Source organism: Girardinichthys multiradiatus, chromosome 18 (genome assembly GCF_021462225.1).
Source record: "Girardinichthys multiradiatus isolate DD_20200921_A chromosome 18, DD_fGirMul_XY1, whole genome shotgun sequence".
Lineage (NCBI taxonomy): Eukaryota > Metazoa > Chordata > Actinopteri > Cyprinodontiformes > Goodeidae > Girardinichthys > Girardinichthys multiradiatus.
This window is the reverse complement of record NC_061810.1, coordinates 16,914,505-16,931,651: the sequence shown is the minus strand read 5'-3', so window position 1 is coordinate 16,931,651 and position 17,147 is coordinate 16,914,505. Positions and strand designations below refer to the sequence as shown.

At 39.4% G+C, this 17,147-nt stretch overlaps 1 protein-coding gene across 3 annotated transcripts in view; it reads right to left on the bottom strand.

Annotated features, from left to right (window-relative positions):
- Positions 1-8,701: 8,701 nt before the first annotated feature.
- The window catches only part of clmpb (CXADR like membrane protein b), a 101,405-nt gene continuing 92,959 nt past the window's right edge, over positions 8,702-17,147 (bottom strand). For all 3 annotated transcript variants that reach the window (XM_047391716.1, XM_047391717.1, XM_047391715.1), the window contains 3 exons: positions 16,859-16,981; positions 16,258-16,399; positions 8,702-14,531 (listed from right to left, as the gene is read on the bottom strand). In XM_047391716.1, coding sequence (XP_047247672.1) covers positions 14,195-14,531; positions 16,258-16,399; positions 16,859-16,981 — 602 coding nt within the window. In that variant the 3' untranslated portion in view covers positions 8,702-14,194. The remainder of the gene's footprint in view (positions 14,532-16,257; positions 16,400-16,858; positions 16,982-17,147) is intronic.

Here is a 17,147-nt window from a genome sequence, read left to right as displayed (position 1 = left end):
CTAGAATAAACCTGACCTCAATCCTATAAAAAAAAACTGTGGACCATGCTTTGCCATGAAACTGACCAGTTTAAAGAAGCTCTACCAATTCTGTTAGAATAATCTTCAGACACTGAGCCAGAATTATGCCGGTAGCTTATTGGTGGCCGCAACAAATGCATTGTTTCTCTACAAATTGGTAAGGAACAGTTAACCAAATATTAGGGTTATGTATTTATATCTTAGAAACTGGATGTATATTTTAGACCCTATGTAGATTAGAAAAAATCCTCAGTGAATTTAAAATTGCATAGCCATCTCAAAAGATACAGGTCCTTCTCAAAATATTAGCATATTGTGATAAAGTTCATTATTTTCCATAATGTCATGATGAAAATTTAACATTCATATATTTTAGATTCATTGCACACTAACTGAAATATTTCAGGTCTTTTATTGTCTTAATACGGATGATTTTGGCATACAGCTCATGAAAACCCAAAATTCCTATCTCACAAAATTAGCATATCATTAAAAGGGTCTCTAAACGAGCTATGAACCTAATCATCTGAATCAACGAGTTAACTCTAAACACCTGCAAAAGATTCCTGAGGCCTTTAAAACTCCCAGCCTGGTTCATCACTCAAAACCCCAATCATGGGTAAGACTGCCAACCTGACTGCTGTCCAGAAGGCCACTATTGACACCATCAAGCAAGAGGGTAAGACACAGAAAGAAATTTATGAACGAATAGGCTGTTTCCAGAGTGCTGTATCAAGGCACCTCAGTGGGAAGTCTGTGGGAAGGAAAAAGTGTGGCAGAAAACGCTGCACAACGAGAAGAGGTGACCGGACCCTGAGGAAGATTGTGGAGAAGGGCCGATTCCAGACCTTGGGGGACCTGCAGAAGCAGTGGACTGAGTCTGGAGTAGAAACATCCAGAGCCACCGTGCACAGGCGTGTGCAGGAAATGGGCTACAGGTGCCGCATTCCCCAGACCTGGGCTACAGAGAAGCAGCACTGGACTGTTGCTCAGTGGTTCAAAGTACTTTTTTCGGATGAAAGCAAATTCTGCATGTCATTCGGAAATCAAGGTGCCAGAGTCTGGAGGAAGACTGGGGAGAAGGAAATGCCAAAATGCCAGAAGTCCAGTGTCAAGTACCCACAGTCAGTGATGGTCTGGGGTGCCGTGTCAGCTGCTGGTGTTGGTCCACTGTGTTTTATCAAGGGCAGGGTCAATGCAGCTAGCTATCAGGAGATTTTGGAGCACTTCATGCTTCCATCTGCTGAAATTCTTTATGGAGATGAAGATTTCATTTTTCAGCACGACCTGGCACCTGCTCACAGTGCCAAAACCACTGGTAAATGGTTTACTGACCATGGTATCACTGTGCTCAATTGGCCTGCCAACTCTCCTGACCTGAACCCCATAGAGAATCTGTGGGATATTGTGAAGAGAACGTTGAGAGACTCAAGACCCAACACTCTGGATGAGCTAAAGGCCGCTATCGAAGCATCCTGGGCCTCCATAAGACCTCAGCAGTGCCACAGGCTGATTGCCTCCATGCCACGCCGCATTGAAGCAGTCATTTCTGCCAAAGGATTCCCGACCAAGTATTGAGTGCATAACTGTACATGATTATTTGAAGGTTGACGTTTTTTGTATTAAAAACACTTTTCTTTTATTGGTCGGATGAAATATGCTAATTTTGTGAGATAGGAATTTTGGGTTTTCATGAGCTGTATGCCAAAATCATCCGTATTAAGACAATAAAAGACCTGAAATATTTCAGTTAGTGTGCAATGAATTTAAAATGTATTAATATTAAATTTTCATCATTACATTATAGAAAATAATGAACTTTATCACAATATGCTAATTTTTTGAGAAGGACCTGTATTTAGTGACATCATGGTTCATCAAAGTTATTAGAGTTTTTTTATACTGCCACATCATTATTTGGTCAATGATAGAGCTCGTATTTGTGGTCAATAGATGTCACAGATATTCAGCTTGCCCTTAGTGAGTAACAGCAGCAGGGTGGCTGTCTGAACCGGGATGACATTTTTATTGCGTTATGCTGCCATAGACACAGCCGGCGGTGCTGCCACCACAATTATATAAAACCTAAAATTATGCCCTCTTGAGACATGCTTGCACCTGACAAGTGAGCCAATTCAGTGGAGCTCCCAGTGTCCTTCAGCTCACAGTTTTACAGTTAATGGCTGTCATCCACATTCCATATTAAAGAGGGATTAAATGTCCTGGTAATGACAACCTTCTCAATTTTTATTGGACTTTTGCAACAGTGAATCACACCACTATAACTACAAAAAGGATCTGATAAATCACTCTGTGCATTCATTTTATCCTTCTATTGTGAATGGAGAAAGAAATGCTGAACGGTGATTGGTTTATTCAGAATAAGCTGTTGGATAATGCAGGAACAATCTTTCAAACATACAAGACACATCGTTAGATTTCTGCCCCTGTTTTGGTTGCAGTTCAATAAAAGCCCAAACATTCCACCAGCCCCTCAGGGCAGACAAAAATCCTGAAAATTTCAGCCCACACCAAGTATATGTCATAAGAAATCTGGCACTTTCACACTTCAGATCAATCTCATCTCAGTGAAAAACAAAGATTTTTTATTTTTTCAGAGCAGAATCATTCTTTAGATCATACCACATCATTAGACAGATGCCCCTGGTTTTCGAAACACTCTCACTGAGCTGTGTAATTTGGCTCTGACACAGTTGGCTCTCATCGCTTGTACCCAGAAAAAGACAGATATGTGACAATGGATGGGTTACTGATTACTGTTCAACAGAGGGTGACATGGAGGTCTAATCACCATACTGCTGTGGCAGCCAATACCCAGGTTTCATATTCTACAAAGCCACAATTAGAGACTAATTGTCCCAGGTGAAGGCTTCCATAGCAACAGGGAGAGATGCCTGCTTTTTCATAGCAATAGTTCACACAAGGCTTATATGGAAATTCATTGAAATTTGGATGGGTTCAGAATCGTTTTCATTAAAACTTTGAAATGCTGGATTTAAGAGAGAGTTACTGGATTTAAGAGAGACATTCTGTTAATTCTTTGGCACCTAATTTCCCATTTTCAAATTAAAATGTAAAAGTTAGTTCTGTACTTAGAACATTTTGCAGTTTTCTACACATTTACAATCAGCTAAGGGTGTAGTACACATAAGTTTGATGAGAAACAACATGCACACTAGGCTTTTACACTAGTTGTAGTAACAGTGCCTTGCAAACCTTTTGCGACATCGTAACCATACATCTCAATGTATTTTATCAGGATTTTATGCCACAGATCAACACAAAGTAACCTTTAATTATGAAGTGGAAGGAAGGATGCACAACGGATTAAACCATCCAGATGGAGCTCATTGGTTAGACCAACAAATATAAAAAGTATTTTTCTGATGTTATTAAGTGTCACACAGCAGCTTCAGAGCCATAAAAACACATATTTATGCACAACACAGCTTGCTCTTATGTTGTGTTTTGTATTTGTTCCTCTGGGCACAGATCTGAAGTTCCACAAGGGGGAGCTTTAAGCAAAGCTTCACAACAGTTGCATCCACGGGAAGAAATTCACATTTCTCTGTTTTGTGTTGTTGCTCTGGACAACTTAGTTTTATTACCTTAAATGCACTGATATATATGGTTGTTTTTTTAATTACATTTTATTTTATATGTATTTGAGCTTTCAGCTATGATTAATTTCACTGTGCGAGGAAAATCAGTTGTCTTTAATAATTTTTTTCATCTGTCAAAGTTAAAAGAAAACATATTTTTTTACAGTGCAGCTTGTCCACAGCACCTGGATTTACACAGGTTTCATCAGAGATTTCAGATAACGAGTAATGCATCACAGATTACACGAGAGCTATCTCCAATCGACACTAGGGGGTGCAATTATTTTAGCGACTTCTTTTACAGAAACCTTTGTGTGGCAATCTACTTTTATATACTTAGCAGATTGCAGAAGGATTCCTAAAATGAAATCTGAATTAGTAATTATTGAGTTGAAAAGTCATGTCAGAGCCAAAAGTTTCCTTTTTTCTTCTGTACTTGGGCCTGTTAGAGAATGAAGGATTTAATATTTGACTCAGAATTAACCCATATAATGATTTTTAAAATCTATCTATTGATTGAAGCACAGGTAGACTCTACTAATTAGGTGACTTCAGAAGGCTATTGATTGTAGTACATTTAATATTATTATCATTATTATTTTTTACGTGTCTTGTCTGGCAGAGAAGCGCTCAGAATTGTCACGAACAAAAAAGAGGGGTCTATCTGGCCCAAACGAGCCCACCAATCAGAGCTGTCCCAGGATGAAACAATCCCAATCCCCCCATGAGCCATTGCCCTTTGTAATTGAAATGGGCCTGTCCAAATACTGACAATTGTTTTTTACACTTAAAAAAGGATCTTGAGAAAAAGTCCTCCAGTCTCTCACCCCAAGAAGTAAGTGGTCATTCATCAATTATATATTTTCAATATATATATATATATATATATATATACATATATATATATATGTCTTTATAGGAAGGTAGTGGAACAACTTGTTCCACTACCTCCAGCTGCATCAAGTATAGATGTCAATCCTTACACAAATAATGATGATCATATAATAGTATTTATTAATCAACAAGGTTATTCTCACAGAAAAATTATCCTAAATTGGGAAAAAATTAAATCAGTTTCCTGAAGGATGATGTATCTCCCTGGCCCTGTTGGCATTTTACTGGATATTTGCTGGATTTTTTTGTTCTTTATCTTAAGGAATTCCTTTCAGACCCTGTTTATCTGCTATAGCCAACATAATTTTTAGGTATTGCATTTTATTGCTTTTGTCCCATGTCCCATTTTCTCTTTTTTTAATGAAACACCATGCCAGTATGTATGGATCTAACATTATGCTAAGCGCTGGAAACAAACATAGAAACTGGGTGGTGATTGGTTTTGGCTTATTTACAGATTAATTTACCTTAACAGGTAACTGGCTCAAAGAAAATTAAAAAAATCCATCTTCTTTTGATCAGCAACAACAACAACAGGGTGCGTTAAACAAAATACTCTTTGCTGTGGGCTCTGTAACTGAGAAAGGTTAGCCATTAGGTTTGCCATTATTAAGCACAGTGAAGTATTTAAATTAAGGTCAAAGGAAGGCACAGGGATGTGTTGGGGTCATCCATTTTGGTCGGATAGACCAACTGAGCGGTTCAACACGCACAGCTCAGCAGTTATAAAAAGCTGATGAAACTAAGTTTTCGCCACCATTTCCAGCGTGTCTCAAAGGCTGACGCAACGGAGGCACATATCTGGAGAGACAAAAGCTCGCAGGCGAACGTTTCCTCCACATGGCCATTCCCAGAAGAGCTTGAAAGCTGCAATTCCGTCTGATACAAGAAGGTCAGAAGATTCATAACCGATCGAAGACCCTGCTGACACTCAGCCGCAGGTGAAAACCCACAGAGGTTTTTTCCAAGGAGACAAGTTTTCCTTCTTGTTTACCGTTTTAAAGTTGATCACAGATGTGTGACACTCTGGTCCCTACCAACCCCCCCACCCCCCTCCCCTCCGTTTTCTTCAGACCAACAACCCATTCTCAAACTGGTGAAGAGAAGAAGTCAACGAACGTAATTTCTGTCTTTTTATTGAACTGAATGCTGTGAGATCATCGCATTTGTGCAACTGACATTGCAGGGATATGGAATAATATGTAATAGAGATTTGAATACTGAATGTCCCAATCTGTAACCAAAATGCCATTAAGGTAGTGCGGGCATGTGAGTTTGCATAGTGCCTAAGCATGCCAAGGAGGAGGTCTCATCACACATGGCTAATCATGTAGAACAATGAGAACAGAGGCATGAGACGGTGTGGAGTAGTGTGTTCTGGCCTTGAAAATCTGATATTCCTTAGGATGGATGCTTTTTTTGTTTGAAAACATCACATGTAGCCTGCAGCCTGCAGCCAGATTTTAATTTTATTAGCCTTTATGGATGGATCACTTGGCAAAGTGTGTTATTCATGCTTTTGTGACTTCCTGCCACCTTCTCTGTGCGTCCTTGAAACAGATAAAGCCACCATATCTCCCCTTTGCCAAGGTTTATACATACTGTGTGTCTTGGCAGTTCGAAAGATTGCCAACATGATTCTATGTTTCATCCTCACATTTTGTGAATCTTTGGCTCCCAGCGACTGTGCAGAAATAAATGTGAATTGGCTGCAAAATATTATTAGGGTGAGGAATGTTATGCATAGTACTGAAAAAGTACTCACATATTCAATCAGCTAAATCAAGTTTTTAGTTTCACATGCAAGAGGTTTTCTAGTCTTGGGTAGATTTCTTCCAACTAAGACACCCCATTTTGAAATAACTAGCATAAATATCTACAAGCTATCCTGAAGCTAGCTACTCTAGAAGATTGGTAATCAGTCACAATTAAATTTCAAGCCCATATTCAGTAATGATTAAAAAGAAACTTATTGTGCCTTTATCTTAAAGCCATAGCATATAATACAGTTTACACTTGACAAACTTACATTTGTACCCGGGACAGTGACATTACTTATTTATATGATGGCCAAGATATTAATGGGATAGGAACAGCAACTATTATCATCTCTTCTGTGCAGACAAAGCCAAATTTTAAACCATCAAGCTAATAAGTGACGGTTATTGTCCTCCAAAAAAAAAAAAAAACCCCACTGAGAAAAGGATGTGAAACATATGTTACATTAATATGTTGCCCTGAGTTTAGACCCTAATAAATATTTTTGTTCAAGTTTAGCAGGTTAGGTCAGAGAACTAGTATCCATTTCACAGAATGCCGTCGAAACACCTGTAGGATATTAGGAGGTACAAAGCAAAATTATGTTTTTCTAAAGAAAATAGCAATAATTCAGGATGAGTTCAAATCCTGACATCAGCACTCTTTTACAGCTCTTCATAGCTGAATATAGATGTCAGCGAAATGTCTAAAACCTGGGCTACAAATGTCTACTAACTGTTAGACTAAATGTAGGTCAGTTTTACCATTCGTATAAAAATGTTACATGACGCATTTGTAATAATTTACCTGAGACTGCTGCAGTTTTTGGAAATTCACAAAAATAGTTTTTGCTTAAAGTCTTGAATGAAAGTACAAAACTCCTTGCTGGCCAATAAACAGTCAGTCCTTATCTGCATTATTTATTACATGGGATGCCAAGGTCAGATCAATCGATCGATCCATCAATCGATCCATCAATCGATCCATCCATCCATCCATCCATCCATCCATCCATCCATCCATCCATCCATCCATCCATCCATCCATCCATCCACCCATCCATCCATCCATCCATCGTTTCATCGATCCATCCACCGATTCATCCATCCATCCATCCATCCATCCATCAATCGATCCATCGATCCATCCATCCATCCATCCATCCATCCATCCATCCATCCATCCATCGTTTCATCGATCCATCCACCGATTCATCCATCCATCGATTCATCCATCCATCCATCCTTCCTTCCTTCCTTCCTTGCTTGCTTGCAGGGTCGCTGCAGGGGTGGTACAAACAGTTAATGGACGAGAGGCAAGGTACACCCTTGAAAAGGCATCAGTGCATCACAGGACAACAAAGAGACACAATAGTCCAGTCAGAGCAATGGTTTACAACTAGAACTGTGATAAAAAAGCACCTATATATATCTCACATGATGCACAGTGAACAGGATGGTGAGAACAGATTTAAATGGTAGCATCTTGTAGCCACCCAGTCTCGATAACAACAATTAAAACTGTCTTTATCCCGACTGATATTCTGGAAGACATCTGTCCAACCAACACAAACGTAAAAATTGTTTGCTTGATGCTACTGGGACAGTTACAGAAACTATGTGCTTTAGGCAAAATAAAGTAAGATTGAGCTTTACAAGAACAAACACGCCAGGTGGGTCTGACCCAAGAATGAATATGTGGAAAAGTACCTCGTGCCCACTGTAAGGCATAAGGCATTTTATGTGATGCTGTGGGCTTCTTTCTCGTTCAAATTCCCAGGGAACCTTTGAAACACCAGGAGATTCTAAATATAAATATAATGGCCTCTAAGAAAATGGGTCACCAACAGGTTCTTTATCAGGAACATCATGTAAAACATATGGCCAAATCAACACAGAAAGGGTTCCCAAGACACAAAATCAATCTTCCTTCATTGCCGTCTCAGTCCTCAGACCTAAATTCAAAAGGTTATCACTGTTGTCACTATCATATGCAGATATACTTTCTATAAGACATCTTCAACACCTATAAACTGATCAAATAAAAACCCTTATTGACTTGTTAGTCAGGGGTGGAATTGTGTAACCCTGAAATGGCGTACTGCTAATATTCATGTTTTCTCATATTTGGCCTTCCAGGTTTGATTCCTGTGACAAGCAGACAACATATTTTATTCTTTTTGACAGCTGTCAAATTCTGGTTTAGTCAGCCAAGCAGACCAGACTGACCCATCCATAAACACGTAGAGCATACAAGTTTCTACTAAGCATAAAAGCTCTGACCTTAACACTTCCCACTCACCACTCTCAGCAAAGGAGGAGCTCTAATAAATTATTCACCATTTTATAACTGAAGGAATCTCCCTCATTCTAATTCTAAAGGAAAATGTCAAAAGACCAGTTAGGTTGAGATTGAATATTTTATTTGCAAATGAAAGAGTAATAACTCAGAAGTCGTAAAAATATACATTTTTTACTTGTGATATTTACATGGATTGTTTTCACCAAACAAATAAAAGCAAAAAAAAAGTCCTTTATTGTTTTAGAAAACCAAAATGACAATGCACATCAGAAAACAGATGAGAGTAAAGTAAACAAAAGTGTTTTACATTTCCCTTTAGTTGAGCCATGCTGAGCCTGTCTGCCTCTGTCACTGAAACAACGCGGTCCAGAGGAAACAGCCGACCACACAGAATCAACACTCGCCGTTGATGAGCATAGCACACAGAAAAGTGCAAAGTACATGGATGAACATTTGAAAAACCCAAAAGAAGACAAAAATAAAGCTTCAAAAATCCTTTTGTGTCAATATATTTACAATTTTAGATTTTCTTCATTTAATTACTTTTAGTTGATTACAGTTATGTTACATCAAAGCAAAGCATTCCCGTTCATCTGCTCAATCTGCTATGACATGCAGGTACCTTTTGCAATCTCTCTCTGAACCATTCTTACCTTTCTTGAGGTTCAAAGAAGCCTCATCCAGTCTTAAAAAGCAATAATACATCACATTCTCTTATACTGACAGACAAGGCCAAACCACAGATTGCCCTGCTCAGTAGCTTTAATAAGAAATGAAACGTGACTAATACAATGTAAAACACTGTAGCTACATGAGATTCATTCTCTCGTCACGTACCGCAGGATAACCATTAACCATTTAACGGCACCTCTGAGTATTGATCACAAGTGCACAATGTGCAGTGCTGACGGATAATATTGGATGTTGGGTTGACGCTCTCAGCTGTGGGCCGTGTTCAGACTTTCTCCTCCTGTGCTCACTGAACTGACAAAAGCGACTTAAAATTCATTTGTTGGAAAACGAGTGAGTTTGTTGGGCCACAAAGGGACGTAGCGCGAGGGATCATAAACTGGGGAGTCTGAGACTTGCCGAAGCTGGATAGCACATCAAAAAAGCTTGGAGAATTTTAAAGCTGGAAGACTTGCTTCCCAACCTCCTCCACCAATGCTACTTTCATCTGTGGATGAGCAAATTTCAATGACAAGGGCCCACAGCCCTGGCTCTGAGCCAATCCTGTCATAACTCTCCTTTTTCCCGGTACCACTGTTGTAAATTCCCAAGCAAGAAGAAAAAAATCTTTCAGCATATGTTATCAAGATCTTGAGGATGCATAGCAGTGTCTGTTTTACTGAGTGCTTGCAAGTGTCCATTTGTTTTCTTACTGTATCTTTTCTTGTGCAAATGTCCTCTGAGTGATGCTACGTCCTATTCTGTACCACATTTAGTTTCAGTCAGCCGTAATACCTCCAGACATTCAATCCATCAAATTGATTCTGAAGGAGCAGAAATAACGGAATGCTTGTTTAGGCTTTTGTTTGTGCAAATGGTGTCAACTTTTGTGAGGTGTGCTTGCAAGTGCACACAACTGCATTCTCATATGCATCCCGCATATGATATGTGCACCTGTTGATGTGTGCGTATATACAACTTGTAACTGTTTGTGTGTTTGGTGAGATGCCATCAATACAACCCGGACAAAGTGCATTCTGCACGGAGATAGCAGGAGTGCACAAGTTCCCATTCAGGGCTGATGAGTTATGAATTATGAACGCTCTTTGTCTCGAGATGCCACCCCCACAAGCAAAAACATGACTGCTGCCTGTGAAGCCAAATTCAATGTGCATATAAAACTAAGCAAAAGCTAAAATAAATACTGCCAGTCTGGAGTCATGTACATTTAGACAGCGGTTGCCTTGCTTGAGTGCATCCTTCGACCTCATCAAATGGGCAACATCAGTGTGTGGGTGTGGCCCTGGGGCAAATACTGAATTTACATGCATACACCCACACATACAAGTTCATACACATTTACAAGTGTATTCGCAGACATGCTAGTACACACACTCACAAACAACCCTTCTCTATTGCGAACAAATAGTAGCCTCCTTGGTCATATATGACACGCTGTTGCTAGTTAATTTAGAAAAAGAACAAAGCAAAAAAAAACAACTTTTTTTCCCCCAATTACCCCTGTGGTTAAGTCATGTGTGAAATCCAATGTGTGAATTCAAACAACACATCCTTTCCTGGCAGATGTTGCAGATTTAGAACTGAAATATGACCAAATCCATCATAAAGGTACAAAGACAGGGGAAATGGGAGTTCTAAGATGTTAAATAACAAAACAGAACAGTGTGTCTTTGCAAGATAAACTTAAGTCTTCCAACAGCTTTGTTTTTCACACTTCTAGTTGTTTTAAACATTTAAATTATTGCTCTGACCATGGATGTAAGCAAATTTACACAGATAGTAGTACTCCAAAGGTTAAGAAATCACACTTGGATTTGTGTGTGACATGAACAGATCAGTGTATTGCATGGACAAGAAGAAGGAAAAAAGTACCAAGCTGTAGATAGTCTCTAATGAATGACGCAAAAAAGTATGATGACACCATTAGCCGAGGATGTAGATGACTTCTGCTGGTAATGATGTCGTCAGAAGTTGTCCAGTTATATTTTAACTTTAGGAGCGTTATAACTTATACAGAATCTACAGAGACTTTATGAGTAGAACCTTTTCTTGTATCAATTTTTTAATTAAAAACGAGCAACACACTTCTGACTTACTGAAAAACTGTGTTATCTTGTCTTTTTAACTTTGAGGAGTATGTAATGATAAATGATAAAACAACTATGTGAAGTTTTAGAGAGCAGAAGTCCTAATCTGAGCACTTGAACAGCCACATTTTCTCCAACTTTCCAGATGGAGGAAATCTGTTCAGGTTAGGGATTATTTCAGGTTGCTAAACCTTGGACAAGGATCTACCATTCTGCGGAATTAAAATTTTGAGAAACTATGACCAAATATTGCTTTGTGTACTCGGAAAAAAATGCTACTCAAACCCCTTATACATACATTTTCAGGATTTGCTGAGACCCTGTTACCATTAAACTATAATTGTAAGTTGAAAGGGCTGAATGATGTCTGAGATAGAAAGAACCTTTCAAACATAAAAAAAGAAAAATATGCTGAAGTAATATTTGGATTTGTGTAGTAATATAAGCAAACTGCTCAATTAACACTTTCTGCTCTTACTCCTCACGTTTATTGAGAATAATGCAAAAGTAAATAGTGAAAAATGTTCCTGGCCTTTATTCTGAGTTCTACACTCGACTGTTTGTTGTAACTTCTGGCTGAGCTAAAGTTTAAGACGAGGCCTTTCTTAAAAGATTTCTTCATAATGAGCTGATTTTCTATCCAATTAATTTTATTGTATTTTTAAAGCTATATTCCAGCTGTCACTCACAAGTGAAGACTTAACACAATGAAGGTTGTGAAAACTTGCCCAAGTGGCTATAAATCCATTTCAATATTTTTTTCAGAAATAGAAAAAATATGGCAATCTGGAAGGTGGTTATGATGGATGAGATGCATTTTTCCTTTACACATCCACACATTTTGTCATATACATTTTTTCCAATTAGGGAGACTGATTATCTCATTGTCATTGGTTACATCAGAAAAAAAGACAGTTTGACCTCACTTTGGATTTCTCACTTGACAATTTCCTGTAAAAGGAAAATCTTTACTGACATACCCTTATTTATCAATTGAACTGACAATGTGTGCATATATCTATTTATGTACAATATAAAACAAGACTGATTACAGAATGTACAGTACATAGTCCTGTGGCATGGGGTTGCTTTCTCACCACTCACTCTACTTGGCGCTCCCTCGGCAGCATCTGTTACTGGGGCGGTTTTTGTGATATCAAGTGCCTCCTGCTGGTGACCCTCAAAGCTGCATGTGAACAGAATTAACCACTGGTATACTGAAGATAAGGACCAAGGAAGGGAGGCGGATGGTAAAAAAAAATCTAAAGGGAGAGGGATTGCAAAGGCACACTAGAGAGGGTACTTGCCCTTTTTCAGCTACTCTAAGTCAAACTGCACTTTGTCTCTCAAAGGATACAACAATTGGGTATCTTGCTGACAAACATTAACCAAGCAGGTGATTGGGTGAAACAACAATCAAGTGCCACACCACTGTTAAGGATCCAAGGAAAGTGTTGGATTTATCTAGAATCCCACTCCTTGGTCTCCTTCTTTAGACACACTAAAGTAAAATTTAAAAATTGCGTGCCTTAGTTTGATAATGAACCCTGAAGGAGGCTGAAAATAATGGACTCCACCATCTTTGTACATCACACATTCATCGCAACAGATTTTGGCTTCAGTTCAGAAATGTAGCTGGTGAACAAAAACAGAAAAAAATAAAATAAATAATAAGCCGTCCTAGGCATTGGTGGCACTTCTTAAAATAAATGATTAGACACATGGTTGTCTTTGACGTTTTGCAAACTGCTCCGGAAAAAGAGACAAAGGAAAACAGAGACAAAACAAAAAGAAAAGATTAGCTATTCTAATAGATGCTTACCCCTATGTTTAAAGTATCGCTATAGGGCTAATAAATGCTACAAAATTACTTAGCAGAATATTTGGTAGCAGTACAAGAGTTTAACAATGTAGATGTGGGAGGAAAGTTAACAAGTCCATTTATTTGACTTTACCATCAATGCTGCATCCTTGTACTTGAGGTCTTCCTTCCCGCCCCCCCTACCCCAGCTGAACGGTGAAGCACATGAGGCGTCTGTGAGTCAGCTGAGTCAGTATGTGGTTTCTCATGGGTTCCTTTGCCAGAGCACAAAAGACCGAGCGCAATGAGGCGGATGATGCACATGCCGAGCACCGTGCCTGTCCACATGGATGGGCAAAACCGGCCAGGCCCATGGGGGAGGCAAAGCGGTTTGTGGTTTTAGAGCAAGTAGTTGGAAGCAGACAGAGAGAGGCGCAGAGTGACACGAATCAGAGAATCAACCCTCCTCCCTGGTCTCCAACTTTATAAAAACACAAAACCCAGCTTCCCACACAGTCTCCCACTTTCCCCCTCATTCCGCCCCACTTATATTCATCTTGTATAACTGAGAGTGAACACAAGTATGTTTTTAGTTTCCTATTCTCACTTCGACCGCATGCCTAAGCCTACAATTTGATAAATTAATAAAGCTCTTCTAGAGGGCGCCTTCCACCTCGATGCACGAGGATCTTCTCTGTGCCATCCGAGGCAAAAAGAAAAACTCAGCAAAAAAAGTTCAGCCTTCAGCCATGGGATCATTTTGCATCTCAGGTTTCTGCTTTTTTTGTTTGTTTTTTTAATTCAGTAGGGGCAAGCATGTCTTATATTTTACCCTTTAAATTATGCATTCATTAAAAGTACTTTTGGACTTATAGTAATGATTCTTTTAATTACATCCTTTAAACTAGTTGCATTTCTTTGTTTATGGAAGAGTCTCAGTCTTTGGGAGAGGGGTATACGAGGCTTCGGGGAGGGGTTGTAGTCTTACATGGCTGAAGGAAACGGTGTGGCTTTCAGTCCTACACAGTCTGAAAGGCCTTGGTCTGGGCTGGGACCATGAGGGTTGGGGGTGTGGGCCCAGACATGTTCCTGGAGTTGAACTTTGGAGTGATAGGAGGCTCGGGCGTTTTGGGGGGCACCACTGCAGTGTAGGCTGGAGGGGACTGGGGGAAGCCTGGGGGCTGTCCGTTTTCCTTAAGAGCTGCCACAGCTGGTGGACGTGGGCGGTGACCACGCTGGATGCTGTTGTGCACCATTGATTGGGTGGAGGAGGCACCGGATCGCGAACTGCCAGAGCGGGATGAGGATAGGGAGTTTGGCTTCACCAGTTTGGCCTTGGGAGCCTCAGCATCTTCCCTGTGTATTGAGAAACACAGAACATAAACACAATATTTATTAGATATAAAAAGAAAGTCTTGAAACAGAGAAAATAACCCCCCACACAATAACAACACAGCACAGTGCTCCTGCCTTACACTATTCCGAGATCTAAAGCACAGGGGAGTTGTAGTTTGCCAGGGCTTCATGTAATTCATGAGATACCCCCCAGATTCAGAGTTGTCTGAAACACATTTGCATGTAATAATGCAATCTGCTATAATCACTAGTTCCCTTGACATAACTTTTGAAGTGTGTGAATTTGCTGAAAATACAATGAAAACTTTCCCAAATAAATCAACTTTTTCTCCAGTTTTATCATGATATGATAAAAGACTCTAAGAAAGTCCAGAAATGTAGCACCTTGGTGACCCATGGTTGTTAAAAAGGACTGACCGCTTTTCCTTGTTCATTCTTGTCATATTCAAAAGTAAACTATTTTAACAAAGGACAAAAATCTTACAGCAAGTTTGTAAAAAAAAAAGTTATAGGTATTTACATAAAGTCGGATAACGCTTGCAAATATGCCAAGACAGAAATTATACTGTTTGCTTCATCAGAAACAAATACAACTTTGCACATTTTAGGTTGAGCTCATACATTTTAATGTAGCCAGAGACACTAAATAATAAAAATAGAATGCAATCGGTAAAAATGGATCAAGTTTGAGGTTTTATTCATTAGTTTCATACAAAAACATCCAGGTAACCCCATGCAGAGAACAGGGATCATGTGTATTGTGTTCCTAACAGTTTTTTTTCCCAGGCAAAATAGAAAAAAGGATCAAATGCAAGACAAGGCATGTGCATGAGATTGTCAAAATATAACACTGAGTAAATATAAAGCTGTTTCACTGTATAACTGCATGTATAAAAAATATTCAAAAACTAAATTCGATAACATGATCCAATTGGTATTAATTAAATTACAAAATCAAAAATGATTCCTTCTGCTGCAATACATTGATTATTAACAATGTAATCAATAATTATCTATTGTTCTGGATTTGACACATATTCGTAAGAAGAAATATAGCCTATACAGCCATTACATTAAGCAGAAAATAAAAAAAATAATGGTTATTATGTAGAATATAATACTATTTTGGCATTCTACTCTCTACAGAATAGCCCAAGCATAACAAGCTGATATCAGCTGCTTAAATGGTCGAACTATCTCCTAAGGTGGCCTTCCTGCAGTTAGTTGCTTAACAGGCATGATTATTAGAGCTTGCCATCTGGAGTATTTAAACAGCGGTACATTAATGAGTGTTGGGTGGATGATCGTAAATGTTTCAAAGGAGACAAATTTGTATCTTTTGTAAGTGAGGGAAAGGTGTATTAGCCTTAATTCATTCAGCTGATCGCAGCATGCAGCAACATGTGGGAGATGGGGAACGATTAATTGTTCTACACTAGAGAAACATTTGGTCACCATAGCAACTTCTCCGACATCTTATTAAAATGACTTAAAACCACAGGATAGTATAATAGAAAACTTTGATGGGTTTGGAACAGCATTGTTTGTAACCTTGTTGAACCTTGACGCCAGTAACCGGCCTATGCCTAACATAACCGAGACAGAAACATGTCTGAAACACGTGAACAGGCAAGTAATTCTGTTCCAAAGTTTAGTGAGCCACGTTTTAAACAGTACAAATGTAAAAAAAAAAAAAAAGTGACAAAAGAAAAGAATATGACTGAACCTGATCTCATTTGGGGTCTCCTCCTCTTCATACTTCTTTTTTTCTTTCTTCCGGAAGACGAGCCAGATGATTAATATGACAATGAGGACACCGAAGGATATTCCCACCACTGCTCCCGCTACCATCCCAACATCCCTCACATCTTTAGATGAAAAAAAGAAGAAAGCAATGACAGAAAATTCAGTTACTCTGGTAAAATAATATTCCGTTTTCCCTGTTAGTCTTAAATGTATTAATAATCATTTTACATCCACATTTACCAGAAAAAGATTCACTTCTTTCTTTTAAACCACACGCATTAATTTGACACCAAGGTCTGAAAAGCATTTCTGCTGAGCTCCTAGATCTCTCGTTCCCCCCCCCCCCCCTCCCACACATGATCCTGTCAGGGGACGCTCAAGGGATGGCATTTGAAGCAGTAGGGGTTACCAGTGGCCATCGCTTAGAGTTTACTGCATTCAAGAGGAGGGTGACGAGAAGGAGAGGCAGGGTTGAGAATAAATGTATTTCCAGCTGCAGTTTAAAACAATAACCATCAATCCGTGTGGCAGCTTTGTGCAATGTGAAAATTGTGAGGTCAAGGTACCCCCCCACAACTCACGCTGCATCGTGACCTCAATGGTGCAGTTTTCCTCTCCCACGTCGTTGCTTGCCGTGCACCTGTAGACACCCGTGCTGTCCAGGGTGAGATTCCTCAGGGTGACGATCTCTGGGTTCTTCAGATCTGATGAAAAAAACAAGACGTCATATGTGAGCAGGGAATAGGATTATAATCAACAAGAAGGAGCAGGGGTGAAATAAGAAGGGGTTGGGGGTGGGGTGGGGTGGGTGAGTGGGGGGGGGGGGGGGGGGGGGGGGGTATTCTCCAGTGGAGGACAATCACAGTCAAG